This window comes from Ictalurus punctatus, chromosome 8 (genome assembly GCF_001660625.3).
Source record: "Ictalurus punctatus breed USDA103 chromosome 8, Coco_2.0, whole genome shotgun sequence".
Lineage (NCBI taxonomy): Eukaryota > Metazoa > Chordata > Actinopteri > Siluriformes > Ictaluridae > Ictalurus > Ictalurus punctatus.
In genome coordinates, this window is record NC_030423.2 from 15985256 (window position 1) to 16010587 (window position 25332).

A 25332-nucleotide genomic window follows, 5' to 3' on the forward strand; every position below is an offset into this window, starting at 1 on the left:
AAAACCGAACATTAATATGCTCATTGTAGTAAATAGGAAACAAAAAGACAGGAAATTACGGTTACGCAAACAGAGTTGTCGCACATTACTGACGTAATTTGTTACCTCTCATTATGGCGGCTGAAGGCGCGGAAGAATTCAACGACAACCCGGAATTCACAAACCCTTCAGGTTTTTACATATTTTAAATATATTTTGTAATGTTGCGTAAAATTATCTTTTTAAATGTTAAATAAATCTTTGTGTGTGTTTTTTATTCATCTGTTAGTTATGCATTTCGGACGTTAGCTAACAAGCTAGCTTAGCTTAGCTTGAATATCATTATCTGATGATTCGTCTTGTTTTCTTTTTAGAGTACCCAACTTCATATCCTAGTTTTGTTGTTCAGGAAACATAAAAAAATTCAAACACTTATTTAGCTAAAGATTACGTTTAATTCTGGAGGTACAAAACACTATCATAGAACTAGAACTAATGCTTTTCCCAGGCTTAAACTGAGCAACTTTGCCAGAAATTGAAAAAGGAAACTCCACTACACGTTTAGTGGTTTGTTGGAGCTAAGCTATGTGGACACCTGTCCAGCACACCCAAACTGTTGCCACAAAGTTGGGTGCACACAGTTGTATAGGATGTCTTTTGGCCATGTAGTGTACAGTATGTGTTATATATGAAAGAGAGAGGCTGCATTAGTTGCTTGTAAAAAAAAATCTAAACATTTTTAAGTGATGTAATAAAGTAATTATTTGTTATACTCACAGGGTGTGAAGCTCCCGAGGTCGCTAACTTTCCCCAGCCTGACTTAGCGGTATCTGAAGACATGGGAGGAACAGACATGGCAGATCCGTCATTAGCCTACAGCGCACCTCCAGTGACTGGAGAAGAGGAAGAGGATGGTCGAGAAATGCCAGTGGAATTTGACAGACAGTGGAATCTGGTGAATGACAACCCACAGGATTTCAACAGCTGGACTGATTTATTACAGTACTGTGAACAAGAGGTGAGGAGAAACATTGTTGTGAAGTACATTTAATACACTGAAATGACCTGCACGTAAGCTTTATTAACAATATTGCATCATTTTGTCACTCTGAACTGAGGCCCACTCGTGCATTTCCAACCAAACATCTTCGAACTGTTGTAGGGTCATTTGAGAGCATCTCGTCAGGCCCTGGGTGCGTTCCTGGCGAGATACCCGCTCTGCTATGGCTACTGGAAGAAGTTTGCAGATTTGGAAAGGCGAGCAGGACACAACCAAAAGGCTGAGGAGGTGTGGAATGCTGTAAAGACTGTGAGAGATTGAATTTCCTGAATGATGGGCACGAAATGTTAATATACACAGTTGAACAAACACTAGTTACCATTTATTCGAGATGCAGCTTTTAGTTTTTAATTGTGTTTATATAACTATTGTAGTCATTTAATTTCAAAGGCACTATAGAAAACCTGCTGTACAAGCAGCCTGTATTTATTTAGTGTTATAAATATGACTGATAGAAGAACTTCTGCCATAGTGGACAAAAGAGTTAAAAAAGTTAAAATCAGTCAGCGTTTAACTAAATAAACTTTAAGCGCAAACTACATAGAGATCTGAATGTACTGTGAGACTTTAAAACAGGTCATGAACCTGAATGGCTTCTCTTGAAATCTTGAGCATTCACATAACATACTTTAGTAACAAAATATATTTAACTGAATGACTAAAATAAAAAAAGATTTATAATTCTTTGCTATTGTAGATGGACTCGGTCTTAACAGTTGTCAATTCTGTCCTCGTGGACTGCAAGTGACATGGGTTTTAAATGTGGAATAACCTATATTTCAACAAAAAATGTCAATGCTTTTGTTTAATTTTGGGTACGCTGTCCATATTGTGTTTTGTATTTATGACGACTGATTCAAGAATTAAGTTGTTCATTTACAGTATAAATACCCACTCACTAAACTGACTTCAGTTCAGCGAAAAGTAGAAATCAAAATGTGTGTTCATTAGTTACCGAATAATAGCACATGATACTGATTTGCAGGTATGCATGCAAGGACTGACGGTAATCCCTCTCAGTGTGGATCTGTGGATACATTACATTAACCTCCTGCTTGGCACACTGAATATGAACCTGCCTGACTCGATACAGCGCATTCGCAGGTAACATAAAACCCATTTGTTTGTTTATTTATTTATTTATTTATTTATTTATTTATTTATTTATTTATTTATTTAAGTTAAATAGATATCACTTCATGCTTATTTTTATTTGGACTAACTAAGTTGACTCACTTTACCAGCAGTGCCCCATTAGCTCAGCCTTGCTCAGTTTCCTTCATTAAAGCAAGTGAACTGTTCTGTAAATTTTGGATTTGCAAGATAAGATAAAGTGCACGGAAATGCCAGACATTACACAGACTAAATACAGCACATTTATAATACTTGTTTGTCGTTTAAAAACAATAATAGAAAATGGAACAATATGCACATTTATATTAGTTTATGGAAATACCCGTTTCTGTGACTTTAGAAATTTGTTAACTCGTTTATTGCATAAGGAATAAAACACGACAGAGGGCACTGTTGTAGAAAAGTAATCAACACCACCCTGAAGTAGATCACTGTACTGTAACAGCGTGCCCAAGCTGTTTAATTTCTCTTATAACACTGTTGAGAGAACTTAGTTACAGATTTACCTCTGACTGTTGGAAAGTACCTCCCAGAAAAAAAGTACATGAGTTTTCAATCCGTTTCTGCAGAGTATCTGCATTACAAGTCCCTGTGAGTTAATTGTTTCTGTGGACAGCTGAAATTCGAATTACAGCCAGAATGCTTTTACAGTCTGAGCTGCTTTTATAGAAAAGTAATACACACCTTCTGATTAATCAGATTCGAGTGTCCCAAAAATTTGAATAGAAATCTGAAGGCTGGGTGGTTTATTATGGTCTCGCTCTGCAACCTGTCTCTGTTCCGCAGTGTGTTTGAGGATGCTCTGGCTGCAGCAGGCTGGGACTGGCACTCAGACCGCCTGTGGGACCTGTATGCTGAGTGGGAGAAAGAACAGGGAGACCTGAGGGCCATGACTGCAGTCTATGACCGTGTGATGAGAGTTCCCACCCAGCTCTACAGCACCCACTATGAAAAGTATGTCAACACAAGTGAAAAAGGATTTAAGAGGGTTGTTTACACAGCTGTTCACTTTGAGACACAAATCCGCATACAAACACACAGATTTGTGAGAACTTGCTGATATTTCTTCTCACTATCATATCTTGTGATCTTTTTTTCCCCCCTTCATATATAGATGCAGCTGAATTTATCACCCAAAGCCTTATTGGTAAACTGTCAAACACCTGCAATTCAGCACTACAAAATTCAGATCTCCAAAATATCACAATTTTGAGTTTTGTCTTTTGCTTTCACAGTCCATAAGAAAATGAGTGTTGTGCTGGAGACTCTTAAGGCTGATGTAAATGGTCCTGTTACTGTCCCTGCAGATTAAAGCGTCATTTAACATCAAGTCCACTCCAGGATGTGCTGAGCGCTGAGGAATACGAGACGGTGCAGGCTGAGTACATGCAGAATCAGATTCAGGCTAAGAAAGAGGGATCCGATGCTACAGCTGGTGAGGAAGAGGAAAGACCGCCTGGGGAGGACGATCCTGCAAACGATGACAAAGATTCGGTAATGAATTTACAGTTTAATCTAATGAGTTGATTTAATACATGTGCTGGGATTCATGTACTTGCATTAGGGAGGCTTGACTGATAAAATCAGCTGGCGTTAATGTTCTGGGGATTTATCACCATTGTACTTATGTCAGAGTAATGTCTATATATATTTTGTAGAAAAATTATATTAATGAACCTACCGTTATGCAGCCGGAACAGCATTTTAGCCATGTTTATTATTTTTTTTGTTTGTTTGTTTATTTATTTATTTTCCTGGAAAACTACTTGAATTTGTGAAGTTGCAATTGCACAAAATTGTTTTGGTCTTTCTCAGTGATATTTGTTGGTAAATGAGACCTTTAAGCTGTACTCATTTCCGACGCACATGAATCGAAGAAGGTTTTGGCTGAATGCACGTTGTGATGTCATGACGTGTCTTGGCCCAAATCTGCTGTAATTTTTAAAAATTGCAAGCTCCTCCAAATATCGCGGAGTTTCGCCAAATCCTGGAGGGACTGACTAGTTTTTATCAATTATCAAAGACAATATTTTTTTTGTGAGGTGAGGAGCAGGGGTTGTAATTGTCCTTTTTTGGATGTTTGTGGTGACTTCAGAATTTGAACTTACAATTTTCCAACAACAGGGTGAAATCTTAAGCATCTTTATTTAAAAAAAATATATGAAGTAACATATGTATATTGGTGTACCTGCTGTCTGTTTGAGAACTGCTTGTGTCTTAATATTTGACCATATAGAAATAATATCGGCTGATATATTTGCAGATGGTGTTTTTAACAATAATGTTTGGGTCTTATGTCTTTCAAATTTGCAGCCTTTAAACTCTCTTTTCCAAGTTTCATTAATTCACATTTTCCATGAAAGGGCCTTTACATAACAAATCCAGCATACAATGAATTTGGGGTAACTTGCATTTGATTATTCACCTGTCTTCAGTTGACATACGCCATATTCTGAGTGCTCTTTGGTTCATAAATCACAGAATGTGGCACTTACCTGACATTTATTTACTTTTATAACGCATATATTTCTGAAATGTTCCAAATTTCAGGTTTCTTTTTGCATGTGATACTTCCCAAAAATTTCATGGAAATCTTTCAACTTCGAGGTCTCACTTGCTCTCCCTAGCTTAACCACTTCCTGATTAATTACCATTTCCACAAATGTGTATAAGTGACAACGGCTTTACAATAAAACTGCCACAACAACAGAGTGTGTTCCTTTCATGATTATGTTGTCGGCCATTTTTCCTGGTCATGTTGTATAGTATTATATATTTTTTCCATGTAGGAAGAAGCAGTACAGAAAATGCTGGAGCTGATCTTGGCTAGGAGAGAGGAAATGTATCAGCAGAATGAGGCTGAGGTCAGGAAGAGATGGAATTATGAAGATGCGGTAAGAGTTTGTATAGAATTGCAGTGTTTCTCTCCTGTTTTTAAAATTAAAAGCCCAGTCCTGTTTTCTTGTTGTGACTCCTGTAATGTTTTTTTTCTTCTTTTTTCCCCATTCCCTGTTTCAGATTAAGAGGCCATATTTCCATGTGAAGCCTTTGGATCGGACCCAGCTGAAAGCCTGGCACACGTACCTGGAGTGGGAGATGCTTGAAGCTGAGGCAGCAAATGCAGTCACTGAGGGAACGGGTGTGGAAGGTCAGGAGGGTTCAGAGGTCAAAGAAGGCATCGCTGGCCATAGGAGGGTGCAGATTCTGTTTGAGCGCTGCCTCATTGCCTGTGCACTCTATGAGGAGTTCTGGGATAAGGTAGAGTAAGACAAACTGAGCGTATCTTGGTGAATACAACAGAGTTTTATCAGTGTGGCACGTTTATTTGATGGTTTTGTTTTTGTGTGTCGTAGTATGCGCATTATTTAGAGCCACGCAGTCTGGAGGAGACACGCAGTGTATATCGACGAGCTTGTGAAATCCACCTGCCATACAAGCACAGTTTTCACTTTCAGTGGGCCATGTTTGAGGAGAGACATGGTGAGGAACACCTTAAGGGAAAAGGAAACATGACTAGTTACTTGGTAGTGGTCAGATGACACTTTTGTCACAAGGATTAAATGCAAACAATGCAATTGTTTGTGCAGTTATGTCACCTTTGTACCGATGAAATGCTGGTACTGAAGTCTGCAAAAAAAAATTAAACAGCCTGTGTTTCTACTAGTTTCAGAGCCAAAACATGATCGGACATGCGGAATAGTGGGGAGTTTACAGGTTACATGTCAAATCCTTCAGTATTTCGACAAAGTACAAAAATAAGAATGTGTTTTAAATTTCTTTATTTAGAAGTAGTTATATAGTAGTTATATAGATATAGTTTGTTGCAATTGCCAGTAAAATGTTTTTTTTTTAAATATCTCAATATTTAACTTTATAATATTTTGTATTTATATATATATATATATATATATATATATATATATATATATATATATATATATATATATATATATATATATATATATATATATATATATATTTGACTTCTTAAAATAAATAGAGAAAAACTTTTTTTTTTATTTGTCACTAAAAATTCATAAGTTGTCATGGTGACAATTTTTGTAGTACCCCAATCCCCTGATTCCACTGGTCCAAAGCAGCAGAATTTTACTTCTTCTTTGTACAAAATTGCTATAGACTGCACAGACTGATAGTAGAAATGTACTGCATCTTTGCTGCAAGTAAATTGGTGAAACCGTTTTACAGTGTTAATAAATATTTATAAATAAATGTTTCTCTTTAATATGTAAATTTGTGGCATGTTCTCTTTTGCAGGTAATACCTCGGAGGCACAGCGTATCCTAGAAGCTCTAGAGAAGGCTATGCCTGGCCTGGCCATGGTGCGGCTCCGGAGGGTGGCACTAGAGAGGAGGGCGGGTCATCTGGAAAAGGCAGAGTCACTGCTAAAGGAGGCAGTTGAAGAGAATAAAGACAAGCCGTACCTTCATGCCTTTTACTCCATTAAACTGGCCCGCTTTTTTCACAAATTAGGCAAGAATCCATCGCGGGCTCGCGCCGTGCTGCAAGAGGCCATTGAGATTAGTCCAGTAAGAAATGCATCCATGTATCTGAAATTCTGTCGTTTTGTTTTAATTCTACATATGTTTGTGCACAGTTTGTTTTTGTTTGGTTTGAAATTTCACTGCTATGAGGTGTAGGCCCAGTGTGCTTCAAAGTACCGCGTTTACTCCTCTGTTGTACATCCATCAGCTTGTTGGTCAGAAATTGGTTAAAGTCTGTCATGTTTAAGGATTCTTACTTTTTTGTTTTTAATTATATGGGGGAAAAAATAGCCTATGGTGTATATATTCACCACCTCAAAAAAATCACAAATAATAAGACCACAAATACAAATTAATAATAATAATTACACAAAATATATTTCAGCAAATGCCTAGTAGTATCACTAGTGGTCAGGTGTGAATGGTTCGGTTGTCCTCTTGTGATGGACTCACCCGAGACAGATAGTAATACCAAGTCTGAACAGGACGTCAGTGAGCAAGGGCTATTTGACAACTCTGCTGCACATTAAAATTATGCGTCTGTCTGTCTGTCTGTCCAGGACAACAGTAAGCTCTACCTGAACCTGCTTGACCTGGAGCTATCTGGGGATCTGCGGCTCAATGGAGGAGGAGTCCAGCAGTGCGTGAGCAAAGCTTTAGCTGCACCTCTCTCGTCAGACCTCAAGATCCTCTTCTCCCAAAGAGGCCTGCAGTTTGCTGAGGATTTTGGGACCACAGTGCAAAGGTCAGGAGTTACTCGGGATAAGATAACAGTGATGAAGGATTTCATTCATCTTAATAGGCCAGCTGTTGATTTTGGGGTAAATTAAGAAACATTGTGTGCACCACCGTTATCTTTTAATCAAAACCATAATCTTTCACTTTATTGTAGATGCCTGTGGTTTTACCCTGCACTCACCCAGGCAGCATTTTTACACCTCTTGTCAATCAAATTGCTCTGTGCTGGTCAGCTTGTGGCCATTATTATCTTTACTGCCAGTTGCCATGGTTTCACTGGTAGTGCTAGGCTACTGTGATATCCACACAACTATATCCAACTACAATACATGCTTAAAACCATATGTGATCACAAGACTGATATCTTCCCACTGAAACTAAAGTTGTGGACAGAAAAAAAAAAAACCCAACTGCATCACTGTCTACTGAGTTTGCTTTTCATGATTTCAGTGTCCTATTCTGGCATCTATTTTGTTCATTCAATCCTATCAGTACAGTAAGCATCACGGACTCCCTCAGGAGAAAGTAGGAATGAATATGTGGAGCCAAAAAAAACCAAATGTTTCCAAGTCTGGTGAAAAAAAGAAACATGTCACAGTTCCTCAACCCCCAAATCATGTTTTCTTATTTGCATCAAGTTAACCATTGCTTAACTTTGTTGTGCTGCTTGCCCCACCCACTCCAAGACGCTAACAGTCGCTTCATCTAATGCCCGATGTCTCAGACTTCGGGCCTCTTTATCGCCTAATATCACTGCCGGTGTGAACACCAAGTTAAGATTCTATGGAAAAACTATCCATAGTATCTTAACATGGCTGTTTATGTGACACTTCAATAATCTGGTTACCGGAAAAATCAGAGTATCAGCATGCATGTATATGTGTTGTATTCCCTGGTCCGATGTAGCTGATGACTCTTATGGTTGCGTATTTGCAGTGTGCTGAGTATCTACGAGGAACACCAGAAGCTTCTGAATGATCTCGGTGCAAAGAAGCGTGGAGCAGAGAACAGGTGAGAGGAACAACACGGACAACAATGTTTATTCAATCTCTGTTTCAGGTTTCATGTACTTTTTAACACAGTGCTAAAAAGTTTATTTTGTTTTTGTTTTAATCATTGTAGTGATAGCGACGATCCGGAGAAAATGAATAAAATGGATGATGACTCTGGTACAGCAGCACCTGCACAAGCTGTTCCGCCTGCTGTGCCCCCTGTTCCTCCTCCTCCAGTGATGGGTGGAGATATGAGTGGGTATGGAAACTATAGCAACTGGTATCAGGTATGCAGGACTTAGCTTTGCTTTGCATGTACAGTGAGGGGAAAAAAGTATTTGATCCCCTGCTGATTTTGTATGTTTGCCCACTGACAAAGAAATGATCAGTCTATAATTTTAATGGTAGATTTATTTGAACAGTGAGAGACAGAATAACAACAAAAAAATCCAGAAAAATTCATGTCAAAAATGTTATAAATTGATTTGCATTTTAATGAGGGAAATAAGTGTTTGACCCCTCTGCAAAACATGACTTAGTACTTGGTGGCAAAACCCTTGTTGGCAATCACAGATGTCAGACATTTCTTGTAGTTGGCCACCAGGTTTGCACACATCTCAGGAGGGATTTTGTCCCACTCCTCTTTGCAGATCTTCTCCAAGTCATTAAGGTTTCGAGGCTGACGTTTGGCAACTCGAACCTTCAGCTCCCTCCACAGATTTTCTATGGGATTAAGGTCTGGAGACTGGCTAGGCCACTCCAGGACCTTAATGTGCTTCTTCTTGAGCCACTCCTTTGTTGCCTTGGCCATGTGTTTTGGGTCATTGTCATGCTGGAATACCCATCCACGACCCATTTTCAATGCCCTGGCTGAGGGAAGGAGGTTCTCACCCAAAATTTGATGGTACATGGCCCCGTCCATTGTCCCTTTGATGCGGTGAAGTTGTCCTGTCCCCTTAGCAGAAAAACACCCCCAAAGCATAATGTTTCCACCTCCATGTTTGACAGTGGGGATGGTGTTCTTGGGGTCATAGGCAGCATACCTCCTCCTCCAAACATGGCGAGTTGAGTTGATGCCAAAGAGCTCCATTTTGGTCTCATCTGACCACAACACTTTCACCCAGTTGTCCTCTGAATCATTCAGATGTTCATTGGCAAACTTCAGACGGGCATGTATATGTGCTTTCTTGAGCAGGTTGACCTTGCGGGCGCTGCAGGATTTCAGTCCTTCACGGCGTAGTGTGTTACTAATTGTTTTCTTGGTGACTATGGTCCCAGCTGCCTTGAGATCATTGACAAGATCCTCCCGTGTAGTTCTGGGCTGATTCCTCACTGTTCTCATGATCATTGCAACTCTTCGAGGTGAGATCTTGCATGGAGCCCCAGGCCGAGTGAGATTGACAGTTCTTTTGTGCTCCTTCCATTTGCGAATAATCGCACCAACTGTTGTCACCTTCTCACCAAGCTGCTTGGCAATAGTCTTGTAGCCCATTCCAAACTTGTGTAGGTCTACAATCTTGTCCCTGACATCCTTGGAGAGCTCTTTGGTCTTGGCCATGGTGGAGAGTTTGGAATCTGATTGATTGATTGCTTCTGTGCAAACTGAGATTAGGAGCACTCCCTTTAAGAGTGTGCTCTTAATCTCAGCTCGTTACCTGTATAAAAGACACCTGGGAGCCAGAAATCTTTCTGATTGAGAGGGGGTCAAATACTTATTTCCCTCATTAAAATGCGAATCAATTTATAACATTTTTGACATGCGTTTTTCTGGATTTTCTTTTTGTTATTCTGTCTCTCACTGTTCAAATAAATCTACCATTAAAATTATAGACTGATCATTTCTTTGTCAGTGGGCAAACGTACAAAATCAGGAGGGGATCAAATACTTCTTTCCCTCACTGTAGTTCCTGTTTCATGTGTGCAATTAATCCTTTTTATTCATGCGTATGTTGTATCACGTGACGGAAAAGATGTACTTCAGTTAAAATGCTGAAATGAAATTGGGTAAATGCTCTAGCTGTTTCCAAATTGCAAAATTTCATGCATCAAAATTTGCATGCTGTTTTTCAGCAACAGCAGTATGGAGGATATGGTGGCTACTCCAACCCCTGGAACCAGTACAATCAGTACTACCCTCCTAGTTAGGGGCCCGACAGGTCTGTGTGCAGCAGTATCACCTTTCATACACACGGCAAGATCTCACACTGAACACGTTTGCCATGGCCTGATGTTTAATGGAAGTGTGATGATGCACGTGAGCTGAATAACTTTTTTTTTCCTTTTCTTTTTCTCAGTGCTTTGATGGACGGCTAATTTCAAACATTTATTCACGTCCCATGGTAATGACTGTTCCAGCCTGGGTTTTATACTTGGTGATTTTTCTGGAATCTGACCAGACTGAAGTATATCTGCCTTTTTTTTTTTTTTTTTTTTAAAACAGTGTCCCTCTGTGGAATACATCTTTGTATAATTTTTTTTTTCCCTCTAAACATTTTTTCTAAGCTTTTAAATTGTCACAAATGTACATGTCAAGCCATTAGAGCAGTAAGATAGCTTGTATTAATTGTTTGTAATTATATTTGGACATCAGTGCAACAAAACCAAGCTTGTACAGTTGTTGCAGGTTCATGGTTAGATCTGATGATTAACTCGCGCTGACTGTCCCTACTCCAGTGGTTCTCATCCCTTTTGTAATCCGCTACTGTGGTAAAAGCTGCCACCCCTACCGTGTTTGTAACTTTATAATACATGACCGCTATCAAACACACAGGAGAACGTGATATAACTAAACCAAACAACTATATATTTTTGCCCACTGTCTTTCATTTTATAACAACATGATAAATACCAGGGCTGGGCAATATGACAAAAATATATCATGATACTTTGACATTTCTATGATACACATCACTATATATAATTGAGCTAGCAAACTGTCTGCAAAACAGTAGTAAAATAAACAATTCAACTGAGTTTGATGATACTTTTCTTTAATGCCTACAAAGATAAAGAAGATTGTGGGGTTTTTTTAATTGTCAATCAACAGCATCCATTCAGTACCATTTTAATTTGTAATTAATAAAAACATTAAATACATCACCGTACCAACGATCTCAGAAATGTGTATCATGTAATATAATATTGATATTTATATTGATATATTGCCCAGCCCTAATCATCATAATAATACTGACCATGTAAGAGATCTTAAAGGAAAAAAATCTCAAAAATATCTTTAATAAACAAGACTAAGGAGATTTCTTTTATTTGTGCAAAGAGAATAAAATGTTCTCTGTGCAAATAAAAAATTTTTTTTTTAAAAAAACTTTACCAATGGTTTGTGTTTTTAAATGGTCTATTAATTCTGTAATTCAGTTAAGTTCTCTAGAAATATTGTCGTATATTTAGACTAGCTTATCATACCATAAAACAATTCCAAACTGTAAAATTAAAAATTGTACAAGTAAACTTTACTTCCTTAAAGGTGCTGTTTGTTTTTATCGTAAGATAAATATGCCCTTATTGTTTCTGCATGATACCGCTGCAAAGGACAGTATCACGTCTCGTGTTGTGGTGTTCATATAATTATTTAGACACGTTGTATTTCCTTGTTAGTCTTGAGTGGTGTGATGTGAAATGTTCAAAACATGAAAAGTGATAGTGTTACAGGGAGAAGTCACATTAACAGAAATATTTACTCGACATGCTTTTTGTATATGAGGTGCAGATAACATGTACAAGGCTTTGTTTTATACAAGTTGTCCTGTGTAAATGCTTGGGAAACATCAAAAGTGACTCTTTTTTTTTTTTTTTTAAGTTTTTAAATAAAAATTATACATTTTTTGCACTTTTTTTTAAAATTGCAACAGCCCTATTTCATGTTTTCACCTTCCACACCCAACGGGCATCCTGGATGTTCCTATATATTTCAGAATGTTTAACTGCATTTGTCCTTTTATGCCATCTTTTTTCATGAATAAAGATGTCTATTTTAAAAATGTTTGCTTGCCGTCTACAAGTAGCTCATTCACGACTGATCTTTGTACCAACTGTAATGGTTAAGTGTATTTTATTTACAGTAGGGCCATAGGCCAAAAAATGAAATTTATTCCAAACGCAGCAAGAAATAATACACAGCAGAATCACTGAAATAAAGGATAAGAACCAGAACTTGAATGTTCACTTAGCTCTGCTGTCAGTGTGACTATATGTTTTATTGGTATAATACCCATTAAGACCGGTTTGACTGTTTAAATGACGTGTAAGATAAAATCCGGTCCATGATTGTAGCCAGTTTTGTCTTCTGTTGACTGTATGAGAAGCGGAGGAAGAACCTGGATAAAACTAGTCTGCCTTTACTTCTTTGCAACCACAAGGACAGCAGAAGGCACCAAACCTGAGGAAAAGGGAAAACAAGGCCTGTAAGCAAAACAAACCCCATGTGTTCAATTTAGCAAGCAACACAAAAGCTACTCCAAAAGGTCAGAACTGAAGGGAGCACAAAACACATTATATGCCTTCTAATGGGATTGGGATATAGAGTAACGTTACAGCTGAACAGAAAATATGAAATGAAAATAAAAATTGTGTGGTTCCATGCATCCTCCTGGGATGCAGATGCCTTCACACTGCAGTGTATCTTTCTTCAGGCTGTTTGCATCAACAATTCATATCCAACATGTATTTTAATAGTGTGACTTTTCTAGGCTTTTCTATGCTTCTGCTGGAGTGTGCTGTCGAACACGTTGGTCCAAAATCCCATGTGTTGAATTAGATTTGAGCTTTTGTTACTGTGAAAGATATGATTTACAGCAAACGTTTCACTGAGCTTTCATGCCCTGTGGGTAGGGGCAGAGTCATGGTGGAAGAGACCACTCCCATCAGGATACAAATGTTTCATCATTAAAGGGACATAGGTGATCAGTTTGAAGAACTCTGTATTGATTTGCAGTGACACTTCACTGTAAGGGGACATGTCAACAAATGGCTTAATCACATCTGTTTGGAAGCATCTGCACTTGTTATGCTTCTTCACTCGTTTATTCCAGTTTTCCTTTAGTTTGTCACGTATCTGTTTAGACACACTCATTCTTTATTTGTTATTTATTTTAGAATAACAATAGTCATCAACACTCTGGAATAAAACAAATGGAACTATGGAAATTATGTTGTGATAAAAAAAAATCCAGTTAAAATAAAATTATATATATATATATATATATATATATATATATATATATATATATATATATATATATATATATATATATATATATATATTTTAGCATCTTCAATTTAGACACCTTTTTTGCCTTGAATTTCTAGAAATGTATTCTTTGCATTTTCTTGAGAAATCCCTCTGAGATGCTTTTTAATCAGTATTAAAGGAGTTCCCACCTACGCTGGACACTTACTGGCTGCTTTTTGGAATATTTTGCTCCAAGTCATCCACTAAAAAAATAAAGTTAGTTTTCTAATGAAAGAAATTAATATGTTGGCACAAATACATTTGTCTACAACACCAATTTCAAACATTTCATCAATTTTTTAGATCATGAGAAACAAGTGTCTCCAAACTTTTGACCAGTGTGTTGACATACTGTGTACCAGTGGGCTACTTGCACAAACACTTTTGCATTTTAACCACAACAGTTCCTCCACTATAATAGTATACTTTACCCATGGTGTCTGCAGGAGCCCGGGAAAATAAATTGAAATATCTCATATATGAAAGCACGCTTGCAAAGCTCCTTATAGTAAGCTGGAGAAAAGTTTCAAACTGAATGTTTCATCATATGTTACTATGCAGTTAATACTCTGAACTACTATGAAGGTAAGAAAATACCCACTGACAGAAACAAACACCCACATTAACATTAGCCCACACAGTTCACTGCAAAAAGAATTGTGCTGTTGCTAACGATGTGTCTTGCTGCCTTGCTGTATTGCCAGATGTAAACAATGCTACCGGAAACGCAAGAACCACTCTATTTCAAAACAGAAATACGTCATAGTCCTGAGTGGAAGTAGCCCCTAACTCTATAAACATCCCAACTTGAATTTTTCTTACCCAGCTCACGTAGAGGTTTCTCCATATCGAGGTCTGTGTAGACACGGCGAGGGTAAGGGGATAGGAGGGTAAAGTCCTCACCCTCAGAGCTGTTCATCTGCACATACACTCGCACTGCAGCCAGAGGCTCCTGGGCCTTAAAGACTGCCATCAGCGCAGAGCCGTCCATCAGACGAACCTAGCGCAGGGAGGGGGAAGGGGGGGGGGGAGTCAGCTGCAGCACACATTACAGAGACAAACCTTCTGTAGACAGAAAAGTCTGAACATATCTGTGGACTACCTGTATCCGACATTCATCGTAGTCTTTCTTGGCTGGGGGAGGACCCTGGTTCTCAGGAGGAGACCGGGGAGTGGCCTCAGAAGAAGGAGATGTCAGGGCTGTACTCGAAGAGCTGCCGCCAAACTGCGAAAAGACCCAGTGGTCGAACAGTGGTTTAAAGAGGCAGTAATGTGGGAGTACTCAAAGTCATATAATAATTATATGTGTGTGGTTACTGAGGGAGGGATGGAGGGAGGATGGGTATTGCCATGCATTTGAGCTGGGTAGGTTTTTGTTTCTTAATCGGAGGCTTCCGTTAAGTTATTTTTTTGGCCCAAAATTTAGCTCCACCCCATTTCCCTAAAAGGCAGCTCACATAGTATACATAATTTCACCAGAACAGGTGGAGCCAAAAGACTCTAAAATCTACAAACTGCTCCCTTAAATAATAATAGGAGAGAAACAAGAAGCTCTCAGTCAAGATATCTGCCACATACATAAAAGATAATCGATGTTGTTTGGAAAATACACACTAAACCCTAAAATGTCTCGGTCATTGAAGTGTAGGAAAAACAGGAAGCCAACCCAGCTGCATCTCACTGGTCACGTTAACAGGAAATGAATTTTTTTTTAAAATCCAAAAGTAAATACCTTGCGTGCCCTCTCTTCTCTGTCGCGTGCAATCTTCTCTTTGACTCTCTGCCTGTAAAAGATCAAACACCAGATGAGAACAGAAAAGATGCACTATAAAGAGCTTTGGCACATTTTATTATCCAGCGCTCGCAGTACTTTGCCAATCGGTCCTCCATTTTCTCTCTCCTGCGCTGTTCAGCCAGCTGCTTCATTTCATCGTCCTGCAGCTTCTGTCGGACCTGCTGCAGCTCCTGGCCCTGTTTCCTCCTCTGTTTCTCCCTCTCCACCTCCTCCTGCCGCTCCCTCTCTCTCCTCTCCTCCTGCTTCACCCTCATCAACTCCTCAAGCCTGAGCAGAAATGGAAAACATCAGCACTTCTCTTCTATGGTCAACACATTTTTACTCCAAATTTTGTACCCTTTTTCAAGTCTCTAACCTTTTAATCTGTTCTTTCTTTTCCTCTTCTGTCATTGCTTGTTTGGGATCTTCCAGTTCTGCCAGCTCTTCAGCAACTGGGGTTTATGCATAATGAAAACAAAAAGTAACAGTTAAATTTACAGTACATTAATGCATTAATGATGAGGGTGATTTTAAGAAATGAAGAGTGTGCGAAATTAAGCGGACAACAAATTGTCAGATTTAATAAGCAGCAAATCATCAAATGAAAAAATGACTTTAAACAGCAACAACAGTAAGTTTTTAAACAAAACGTTATCTTCATTTATTTGTCTGAGTGTAGACAACAGTAATCTACTTTCACCAACATATACTAGAAACAGTTGTATTTTAATGATCGATGTCACCATGAATTACGGGCACTGCTTATTTAACAGACACACTTCTCAAAATGTATCGCGTTTGTTATTCTGATACAAACATGTAATGCAAAAAACTACTGCCCTTCTTTGGACCATATCTTAGAAAAGCATATTGTGACATTATTTATCCTAATGTCATTATCCTGTTTTCAGACAATATGACTGCATTAGGCTTTTCTTCATTCTGCATTTGTAGAAGAACAGGTCATTCAAAGTCCAGATTTATTTCTGTAACATGTCTACGTCACAGCGTGCACTGTCAGCATAATCCCGCCCAAAGGCAGGCGTGAATAACAAAGGCGAGGCTTCAGTGAATTCAGCTGCCATGTGGTAGAGACGCTGTGTGTTTCGGTGCGAAAGCAAAAACACTTTGTTCAGTCTTCTGAAAACGAACAAATTAGGAATCAGTGGTTGCTGTTTGTTTATAACGCTGTTCCTGAGCAGTATAACCAGAATGTTTGCTTGTACACAGGGCATTTTACGGAGGATAGCTTCCTGAACCTGGGCGAGTACAATGCAGGCTATACACGAAGACAACCCCTGAAAAGTGAGGCGATACCCACTTTGCTCAGACAATCTTGTGCTTCTTAATCAGAACATGTAAGCGTGTTTGATTATCTTATGAAGTATCTGCTATTGACTGTTCAAATGCATAGTTTTGTGTTGTGGCTCAGTTGTAGACCTCTGCTAATGTGCTAGCTAAAGTTTTCCAAGTTGCCTCAGTTTTTTTTTTTAAATGTTTTTTGTATGTTGGTGGTCTGGCAGAGACTGTAGCGGCTGTTTTGACTGTATCTTGAAATGGTTTATATCAACTGAATCACAAGAAACCTAGCGTTCCTAAGATATATCACATGAGTACCTATGTACACAAAGAAGTTGTGTACATAGTGTAGTTTTGCAGAGCAACAACGGGGCATCGGAATTTACATTGAATCTGAAAGGTGAGAGAGTTACAAAATAAAAACTTACCACTGTAAAACATTCTGCTCAAGTCATGTTTGCAAAGTTTGTTCCGCTCGATCATCTGCATTTTCAGAATCTGAATCGGGCTCAAACTGATTGGTCGGTAAAACCGACGACATGTTGCTTAGGAGCTTAGAATTACTTTAGAAGCCTTGGAGACTGAAGCTAACCCAAGGGGCGTTACATTTCCGACTCACACTTGCGGTTTTTGGCCAGTCACAACGCAACGGGTTAGCCGGCTAATCAGAGCATTTGGCTTTTTGGAAGGAGGCGCTTTGGAGAAATCGGAGCGTTTCAGGTAGCCTGGGAAAAGAGGTACTGCAATAATGTACAGTATGTGACTTTTCTGAACATTACAGCATGTCTACTACACCCAATGAACAAAATAATTAATGTTTAAAAATCATGATATGACCCCTTTAAAAGTAAGACCATTATTTAATGGACATAGGTGGCATTGCAGTTTAGTTGTCTTTGTTTTGCCCCCCCCAACTACATTCCTTTTCTTTTTAACTGGATTTCATCTTCATCAGGTGGTGGGGTGGGATAATATGTAGATTTAACAGATTCTTTTAATTCCAAGTATACATGGGTTTTATTATTATTATTATTTTTATTATTATGTGTATGTGTGTATATACATTTTATTTTCTGTATCTTTTGAGTTGATTTGAAAAGGAGTCTGTGATCTTTGTCACTTTAAAATGAAACCCAGCATCTCCAATAAAAACTTACCTGAAAAACAAAACAAAACAAAAACCCAATGCTGTGCAACCAAGCAAAAATGTCTTACATTCAGTGGGTTCAGGGTCAGGCTGGGACGGACTCTGTTGTTCTGTTGAACTGAGAACGTTCCCTGTTGGTGGCACGTACGGCTCGTCTATGTCTGGATCATTCTCGTGCTCCATCAGCCTGTGGAGGACAATCAGGAAAATGAAAACAAAGCCGACCCACAGCATCATTACAGCAGTCAAACAATTACACTTACCAGTCCATAGCTCGCTCAATGCCCTGGTTGCCAGTGTGTGCTACAGCCTTCTCCCTTCACAACAACACAGAAATGAATCACTAGTGCAGAAGAATCATATACAATGATTCATAACCAGCAAAACTCATAACTTACGCTCTGTTTCTGTCGAAGCCCATCTCCAGGAGGCTTTCTAACGTCGTGCAATCCGCCATTCTGCTGAAATAAATTAATATTATACATACACACACACACACACACATATATATATATATATATATATATATATATATATATATATATTGAACATTCCTATGAATTTATTTGAGGCAGCTACAGCATCTGGGTGTGTTGGCGTGATTGTACACCAAATTAACTTCCCGTATCTTATGTGTTCATTTGGGTTTAACGCTTTTACGACTTGCTAACTTATTTATCATGCAACATAAAACATAATGCATGTTTGTATTTTTGACTTATTAGCAGGTTAGGCGAACTAGTTCCCTTGATAGTAAAATTAAAAACGAAGACTAATGTCACACTTTTTTTTTTTTCTTTATGCCTAATGCCACACATCACCTGTACTCCTCCTCAAAAACCAAGTTAAGGGTAAATGCTGAAGAAGTGCACTAGCTAGCAGATAGCCAACCGGCTAAGTTGTGCATTGTCAACCAACGTTCAAGAAGAAGTCACAGCCTAGCTAGCTGAGAGCTGCTTCTAAACCAGAGTTACACATATTAGCTCATGTTACATTATAAAAAAAACTAACAAATTAAAATCTAAAATATTAACGTTACATCCAAAATGTGCAATGCACTAAAAGCGTAGTAACGGTTTTTAATGATTTATTAGCCATGTTAGCTAGTTAGCATAACAGTTTCTTACATAGCAGCTCTCCCGTCCATATACAACTACGGCACAACCAGAGGGACGAAAACTCCAAACGCGATTCGCTCCGTGTTTCCAGAAACCACCCTGAGAGTTTAATGACGCTTCTAGGTACTTCTTGAATGAAATAAAACTAACCATTAAGATACCTGATTAAAAAATACAACCCAATTTCCACTAAACTAAGCCATGGTTAGTGTATTGATTTGAGTAAGGAATACAGCACGGGTCATGCTGTAAAGGAAAATAATCAAAAATGGGGTGGTGTTATGAAGCTTGACATGAAGAAGTTACATTCTCCACCGTGAAGTTACATTCTTCATCATGAAGTTGATTGTTTGTTTAATTTCTTTTCTGCAAGATCTGAAGCGGTTTCTTAGTATACCACAGCAACAACTACCATTTAAAATTTTTTGATCACATGACATACACTATATGACCAAACGCATGTGGACGTCTGTTTTTTTCCCCCAAACTGTTACCAAAAAGTTGGAAACACACAATTGTACAAGTTGTCTTTGTATGCTCTATCATTACAATTTCCCTTCACTGGAATTAAAGATCCTAGCCTCTAGGCCTAGATTTAGATGAGACATTCCAGAATTGGAGGACAATTTAGGCATCAAAACTCTTCAAAATGTTACATATTTAGTTCACATTTTCTATTATGTATTTTAAGAAAAGAGGTAATAAACCTTCAGAAAAATGCATTCATCCAGCTCAGGTGTCAAAGATAATTTATTCATTAGATGTTTTAGCTTTTACGTGCAACCCTGTTACCAATATTGGGGAACCTGAAAAATTATCATTAAAAACCTTGTTTTAATTCATTATCATAGTGTAAAGAAATGTTAACTATCCATGAAGTAATCCCTTAATATCTCATTAAAGTTTTTAAATTTATTATTTAGATTATTATTTAACTAATTTGTCCATCATCATAAAATGAGACTTTTTTTTTACATTTCAGTATTTAATACATTTTTGTTGAAATATATTTTGTATGTAAACATTTACATTATTAAAGTAACAATAGTGTAAAAATTCCTGAGCTTAAAACATCTTTTACAATTATTTTCTATTAAAATTATACAATAGAGTTGAATGCAGGGTTGCAAACAGTAACAGGGTTGCAGAGACACATTACTTTTGCTGGTCATTCTTAGAGTTGTGAAAAACAGTACAAAACAGTATGAACTGACCTCTTTGTCAACAACATGTTGAAAATATCTTTTTAGATGATTTTATTTGCATTTTTATTAAAATGCAAAACATAAAACAGTATACACCAATCAGCCATAACATTAAAAGCAGGTGAAGTGAATAGCAGGTGAAGTGAATCTCCAAAACAGCAGGTCTTGTGGAGTGTTCCCTGTTTCACTATTGTATGCAGTGGTTAGTACCTACCAAAAGTGGTCCAAGGAAGGACAACCGATGAACTGATGACAGAGTCATGGGCACCAAAGTTTGATTGATGCTTGTGGGGAGCGAAGGCCAGCCCGTCTGGTCCGAGCCCACAGAAGAGCTACTGTAGCATAAAATTGCTGAAAAAGTTAATGCTGGAAATGATAGAAAGGTGTCAGAACACACAGTGCATCACAGTTTGCTGTGTATGGAGCTGTGTAGCTGCAGACTGGTCAGAGCCCCCTGCTGACCCCTGTCCACCACAGAAAGTGCTTATAATGGACATGTGAGCATCAGAACTGGACCATGGAGCAATGGAAGAAGGTGGCCTGCTCTGATGAATCACATTTTCTTTTACATCATGTGGACGCCAAAGTGTGTTTGTGTGTCACTTACCTGGGGAAGAGATGGCACCAGGATGCACTATGGAAAGAAGGCAAGCTGGTGGAGGAAATGTGATGCTCTGGGCAATGTTCTGCTTGGAGATCTTGAGTCCTGGCATTCATGTGGATGTTACTGTGACACATACCAACTACCTAAACATTGTTGCAGACCAAGTATACCCCTTCATGGCAACAGTTTTCCCAAATGGCAGTGGCCTCATTCAGCAGGACAATGGTCCCTGCTACACTGCAGAAATTGTTCAAGAGGAACATGGCCACCAAATTCCCCAGATCTCAATCCATTCAACCACAGCATACCTTCAGAGGTTTTGTGGAGTCCATGACTCGACAGGTCATAGCTGATTTGGTCTATTGAATGTTCCCCATTGTAGAACACAGGCAGCTGAAGTCATGGTAACTAATGTGCCCAGGTGTTAAGGTAAGGTTTTCTGGCATTCCTTTTATGGCCTCCTCAACAGCCACCTCATCCACATAAAATAATTTGACATTGGATTGACCCTCAATTATTACCTTAAAGAGTGTTGCTGCATCTGGAATATCCACCCCTAACAAGCCTGTTAGCTTTCCTTTTGAATGTGTCATCTACATCATCTGGTGCACTCTTTCCATGGCTGGCCTCATGCACCTGTGTCTAAACAACTTCCAACCCTCATTGAATCCCCACCAGCTGTTCTATTACCTTTCAAATTGTATTTATATTTAATGTTCAATTTATATAAATATCTTATTTTAATATCTTTATAAAGATTGACCTCGTTTAAGAAAACTGAAAAAGGGTGCAACCCTGTTACTGTTGCGCAACCCTGTTACTAAAACAGGGTTACTACTAACACCGTTGCAGCTAACAGAGTTGTAGGTAATAGGGTTGTGCACTGATGTTAATATTTATATTTTCTCAGGGAAAGATGCTGATTTAATAATGAAATGTCACTGTCAAGATCATGACATTACATTTATTAAATGAAAAAAGAAAACTTTAAAATAAGTACCTTTTTACACTGATAGTGTTAGTAGCAGGGTTGAGTTGTTAACATGGACTTAGGCAACCAATGCTAAAAAGATGATAGAAATAAAGAAAATAGAAGAGGACACTTACCTGTCTTCTAGCCACGTCATGTGTCCTATTGTTTTTCTATTTCCTTAATCAGGCTATATAACTTTCCATAACAGGGTTGAGTGCAAAATGTGGGACACACATTAAATTATTATTATTTAAAATAAATTAATAAATTAGATATTTTTTACACAATTAAAAGACACTTAAATCAACCATACCATAGAAGAAAAGAAAGATTTTAACGCTTATTTTATCCATTATATTTGGCTTGTACAATTTGGCCATCCAAAAAATGGCTATTTTTGGTGGTGTACTTGAATTATAATCAATATTTTAAAACATTTTTTTATTTGATTTGATTTTTATTTGATTTTGTTTTAAGACAACATTTTTTGTACTCAACCAGTAATTTATTTTATATTCTGGGCGTTCTGATCATCAATTCCATGAAAATTTGTGGGTGGGACAGAAAATGTACTATAATTCTGGAATGTTCCAGATTATGTTGAGTGTCCACCAAACAAGTCCTTGTGAATTAGTTCTTACAATAGAAATGATAATGTAACCGGATGCAGTCTAGGGAGTGGGGCTTGTTACTCATTGAGAACACGTATTGTATGTGTAATAATCTACTAACCACTGCAGCAGTCAGCAAACAGGCAATAAGGAACTGAGGACAGCACACTGCAGGCTGTCTGTCAAAGGTGTTACAGGTAATGTAACTCTCTCCCATTTTTCAGCTTTTGCCTCTCTGACTAGATTTTAGCCACTAAAAGCAATTTGATCAGATCACATCTAGACTTTTGTGTTGTTACACATTTGAACTCTTCTTAAATCAGCACATACTGCGAATACTTCCTGTAGCCTATATTATTATCATACGAGGTGAACGCTGCAAAAGGTAGGTGAATAATGTCATTTGAAAGGTGGCTACAGAAAACCATAAAGTCTTTGTACAAGTAGTTGTTGAAGAATGAGATATTGGTCTGTGTATTGGGCAAGCTTATTGCAAATTTTCAGTGGAAATACATCATCTTTTATAAATATCTGAAGTAGCTCATCCTCCTCTTTTTTTGTTAAATTATGTGAATCTTGTATTAATTTAAAAAAAAAAAAGTTCATTGAACATATTTTAATGCCTGAAGTTACAGGGGTCAAAGTATCTATATATAATGATTTTATTGTTGCTTTCAGGGAAATAGGACAAGAGCGGGTAAAGTTCATTGTCCAATTGCTATTGCAAATTTTCATCGGAAATATATAATCTTTTACAAATATCTGAAGTAGTTCATCCTCCTCATGTGCTCTCACACAATTTATAGTAAAACATTATTTTTTATTTTTTGGTAAATTATGTGAATCTGGATATTGTATTAATTAAAAAAAAGTTTCTTGAACATATTTTGAATGCCTGTAGTTACAGGGGTCAAAGTGTCTAAATACAAGTGGTTTTATTGTTGCTTTCAAGGAAATAGGACAAGAGCGGGTAAAGTTCATTGACTAAGTGCTGTACTGAGGGAACAGAACTGATAGGATTGTCAGAAATATGTGAGCTGGTTATAACACAGAGAAGAACATGTGACACTGCTGAGTAACTAAAAAAAAAAGCAAGGTAAAAAATACATTTGATATTTGAACTCTTAATAATTCCTTTGGTAATTTTGAATGTATAAAATAAGCATCAAGCTATTTGGACTGTTTTCTTAAATGTGTTGTGTTTTTTGTTTGTTTGTTTGTTTTTTGCATGTGTACTAGATGACCTCCATCTGAGAGCTGTATTAGCAAATGCAGATGCCATTTCAGGTCCAGGTATGGTGCTTGCTGGATGTAACAGTCTCTCCATATGGAAGACTTCTAAGTGCCAGTGGAGGAGCTGTTACCTGCAGAGAGTCACCAAGAGCTGCCCCAAGAAGCCATGGAGAGTCAAGAGTCTTCAACTAAAACTAGTAATAAACTCAATAACAGTAAAATGCAGTGTTTGGTTTTTTTTTTTTGTTTTTTTTTTTTTTTTTTTTAAAAGATTAGATTTTTGCTACATTTTTCTCAGATGACACAATGTATATTTGGGACATTTTTTTCTTGTTTTTCTGTTAGGTGACAGAAAACTGGAGTTATGTACAGTACTGTGCAAAAGTTTTAGGCTCATGCAAAGAAATGCTGCACAGCAAAGATGCCTTCAAAATAATTCAATTAAATGTTTCTCCTTTAAAAAAAATATAGTAAAGAGCAGCAAACTGTAGTAAATGAAACAAAGTAAATATTTGGTGTGACAAAAAAATAATAGTCTCAGGTACAATTTGTGCAGTTTTATAAGGAAATTAGCTGTAAGTTTTATTGAGCATCTTGCAGAACCAGCCACAGTTCTTCTGGAGCCTTTGACTGTCACACTTGTTTCTTATTTTTGCAGCAAAACCCAGCAGCCTTCATTGTGTTTTTGTTTTTTTTTTTTGTCTGAAAAGTAGTCTCATATAATATGCTGCTTTCTTTATTGACATACAAACATTTTTCTGTAACATTTAATTTTGTGCTGGAAAACTAATGTTTGGGAATTAAAAAAAAATTTTGTACTGACTTGATAATGTAGAAGTCATAAAATAAAAATCTATAACGGAATTTTTTTTTTTTGCACAGTACTGTATGTTCATCAACTCGTTTTATTACAGATGCTTACTACAGGTTAGAATAAAGCAGGATTAATTAATCAATCAATCAATCAATTAATTAATCAATCGATCAATCAATTAATTAATTATTTTATCTCAGTAAAATTTACTTGTGCGTTAAATTTGCCAAATGTCAATGGGGCATGCCACTTGATAATAACCTGCTGCAAAAATACTGCGCCTCTTGCGCTTCTTAATAAGTACTCTCTTTACTTATTCATTGCTCGAACTGGGCTCTCGGTATATATCCGTATATATACGTATATATACCTGTCGGTATATATCTTAGTTTTGAAGCTGTGATCTAAGAAGCACCAATATCTCTGCCGGCGCAAAGGCGAAGTTCCTGGAACTTCTTATAAGAAATCGCTCCATGTAATACTTGCATTTCTTATATCATTGACTCCCTTCCATAGAGACAGCAATACACAATGACTTCATAAAATTCTAATTCTAAATTCTTGATGATTCCTACCACTCATTGGGAAGGCTGCATCGGTCTTTCACTCTGCACAACAAAGGACAAATCACCTGCATGTCAGCACGGAGTTCAGAGTGAAACTTTTCCCTGAGCATCCTCTGGTTTGCTTGTTGTCCAGAAAAGCTTAAAAGACTCGTGCAGCCCAGCCAGGAGAGGCCAAATTGTCGTGGAAATTAGACAACATTTGCAGACTTGTCCTCTGAAGGTAAAAAAAGAGGTTTATTACAGAAAGATGGTTAATACAGGATAGAATATATATTCCCTTACCTAGGTTGCACAGTTTTCCCCCCATGTGTTGCACGTGAGAATAAACTCTTACA

At 37.7% G+C, this 25332-nt stretch overlaps 2 protein-coding genes across 5 annotated transcripts; one reads left to right on the forward strand and one right to left on the reverse strand.

Moving 5' to 3' along the window:
* The first annotated feature begins 85 nt into the window (after positions 1-85).
* Positions 86-12408, forward strand: si:ch211-114c17.1 (pre-mRNA-processing factor 39). The gene is made up of 15 exons (XM_017474221.3): positions 86-171; positions 759-997; positions 1142-1267; positions 2025-2143; positions 2960-3127; positions 3481-3667; positions 4963-5067; positions 5192-5431; positions 5527-5653; positions 6449-6720; positions 7236-7420; positions 8350-8424; positions 8536-8692; positions 10476-10561; positions 10700-12408. Exons 1-14 carry the CDS (start codon positions 114-116, stop codon positions 10548-10550), a joined length of 2133 nt encoding a protein of 710 aa, XP_017329710.1. The 5' UTR covers positions 86-113; the 3' UTR covers positions 10551-10561; positions 10700-12408.
* A 49-nt stretch (positions 12409-12457) lies between these two features.
* On the reverse strand, positions 12458-25011 carry ubxn1 (UBX domain protein 1). Of its 4 annotated transcripts, none has more exons than XM_053682008.1 (10): positions 25007-25011; positions 18272-18334; positions 18137-18190; positions 17942-18060; positions 15804-15879; positions 15524-15715; positions 15386-15437; positions 14756-14878; positions 14476-14653; positions 12458-12801 (listed from the first exon to the last, which is right to left on the reverse strand). In XM_053682008.1, exons 2-10 carry the CDS (start codon positions 18328-18330, stop codon positions 12761-12763), a joined length of 894 nt encoding a protein of 297 aa, XP_053537983.1. In that variant the 5' UTR covers positions 18331-18334; positions 25007-25011; the 3' UTR covers positions 12458-12760. The 4 variants fall into 4 exon arrangements, with proteins under 4 accessions (XP_053537983.1, XP_017329714.1, XP_017329713.1 ...); XM_017474225.3 differs by lacking the exon at positions 25007-25011 and adding an exon at positions 19001-19095 and having other exon boundaries at positions 18272-18331; XM_017474224.3 differs by lacking the exon at positions 25007-25011 and adding an exon at positions 19001-19052.
* Between the last annotated feature and the right edge of the window lie 321 nt (positions 25012-25332).

Bases quoted from the DNA above. Each gene is read 5' to 3' on its own strand.
- si:ch211-114c17.1 (XM_017474221.3), top strand. From the start codon at position 114: ATGGCGGCTGAAGGCGCGGAAGAATTCAACGACAACCCGGAATTCACA. The intron at 172-758 runs GTTTTTACATAT...TTATACTCACAG, and splicing joins GGAATTCACAAACCCTTCAG to GGTGTGAAGCTCCCGAGGTC. The intron at 5,654-6,448 runs GTGAGGAACACC...TCTCTTTTGCAG, and splicing joins CATGTTTGAGGAGAGACATG to GTAATACCTCGGAGGCACAG.
- ubxn1 (XM_017474224.3), bottom strand. From the start codon at position 19,020: ATGGACGGGAGAGCTGCTAT. The intron at 15,716-15,803 runs GTTAGAGACTTG...ATTTCTGCTCAG, and splicing joins AAGAAAGAACAGATTAAAAG to GCTTGAGGAGTTGATGAGGG. The intron at 15,438-15,523 runs GTACTGCGAGCG...GATCTTTTACAG, and splicing joins ATGGAGGACCGATTGGCAAA to GCAGAGAGTCAAAGAGAAGA.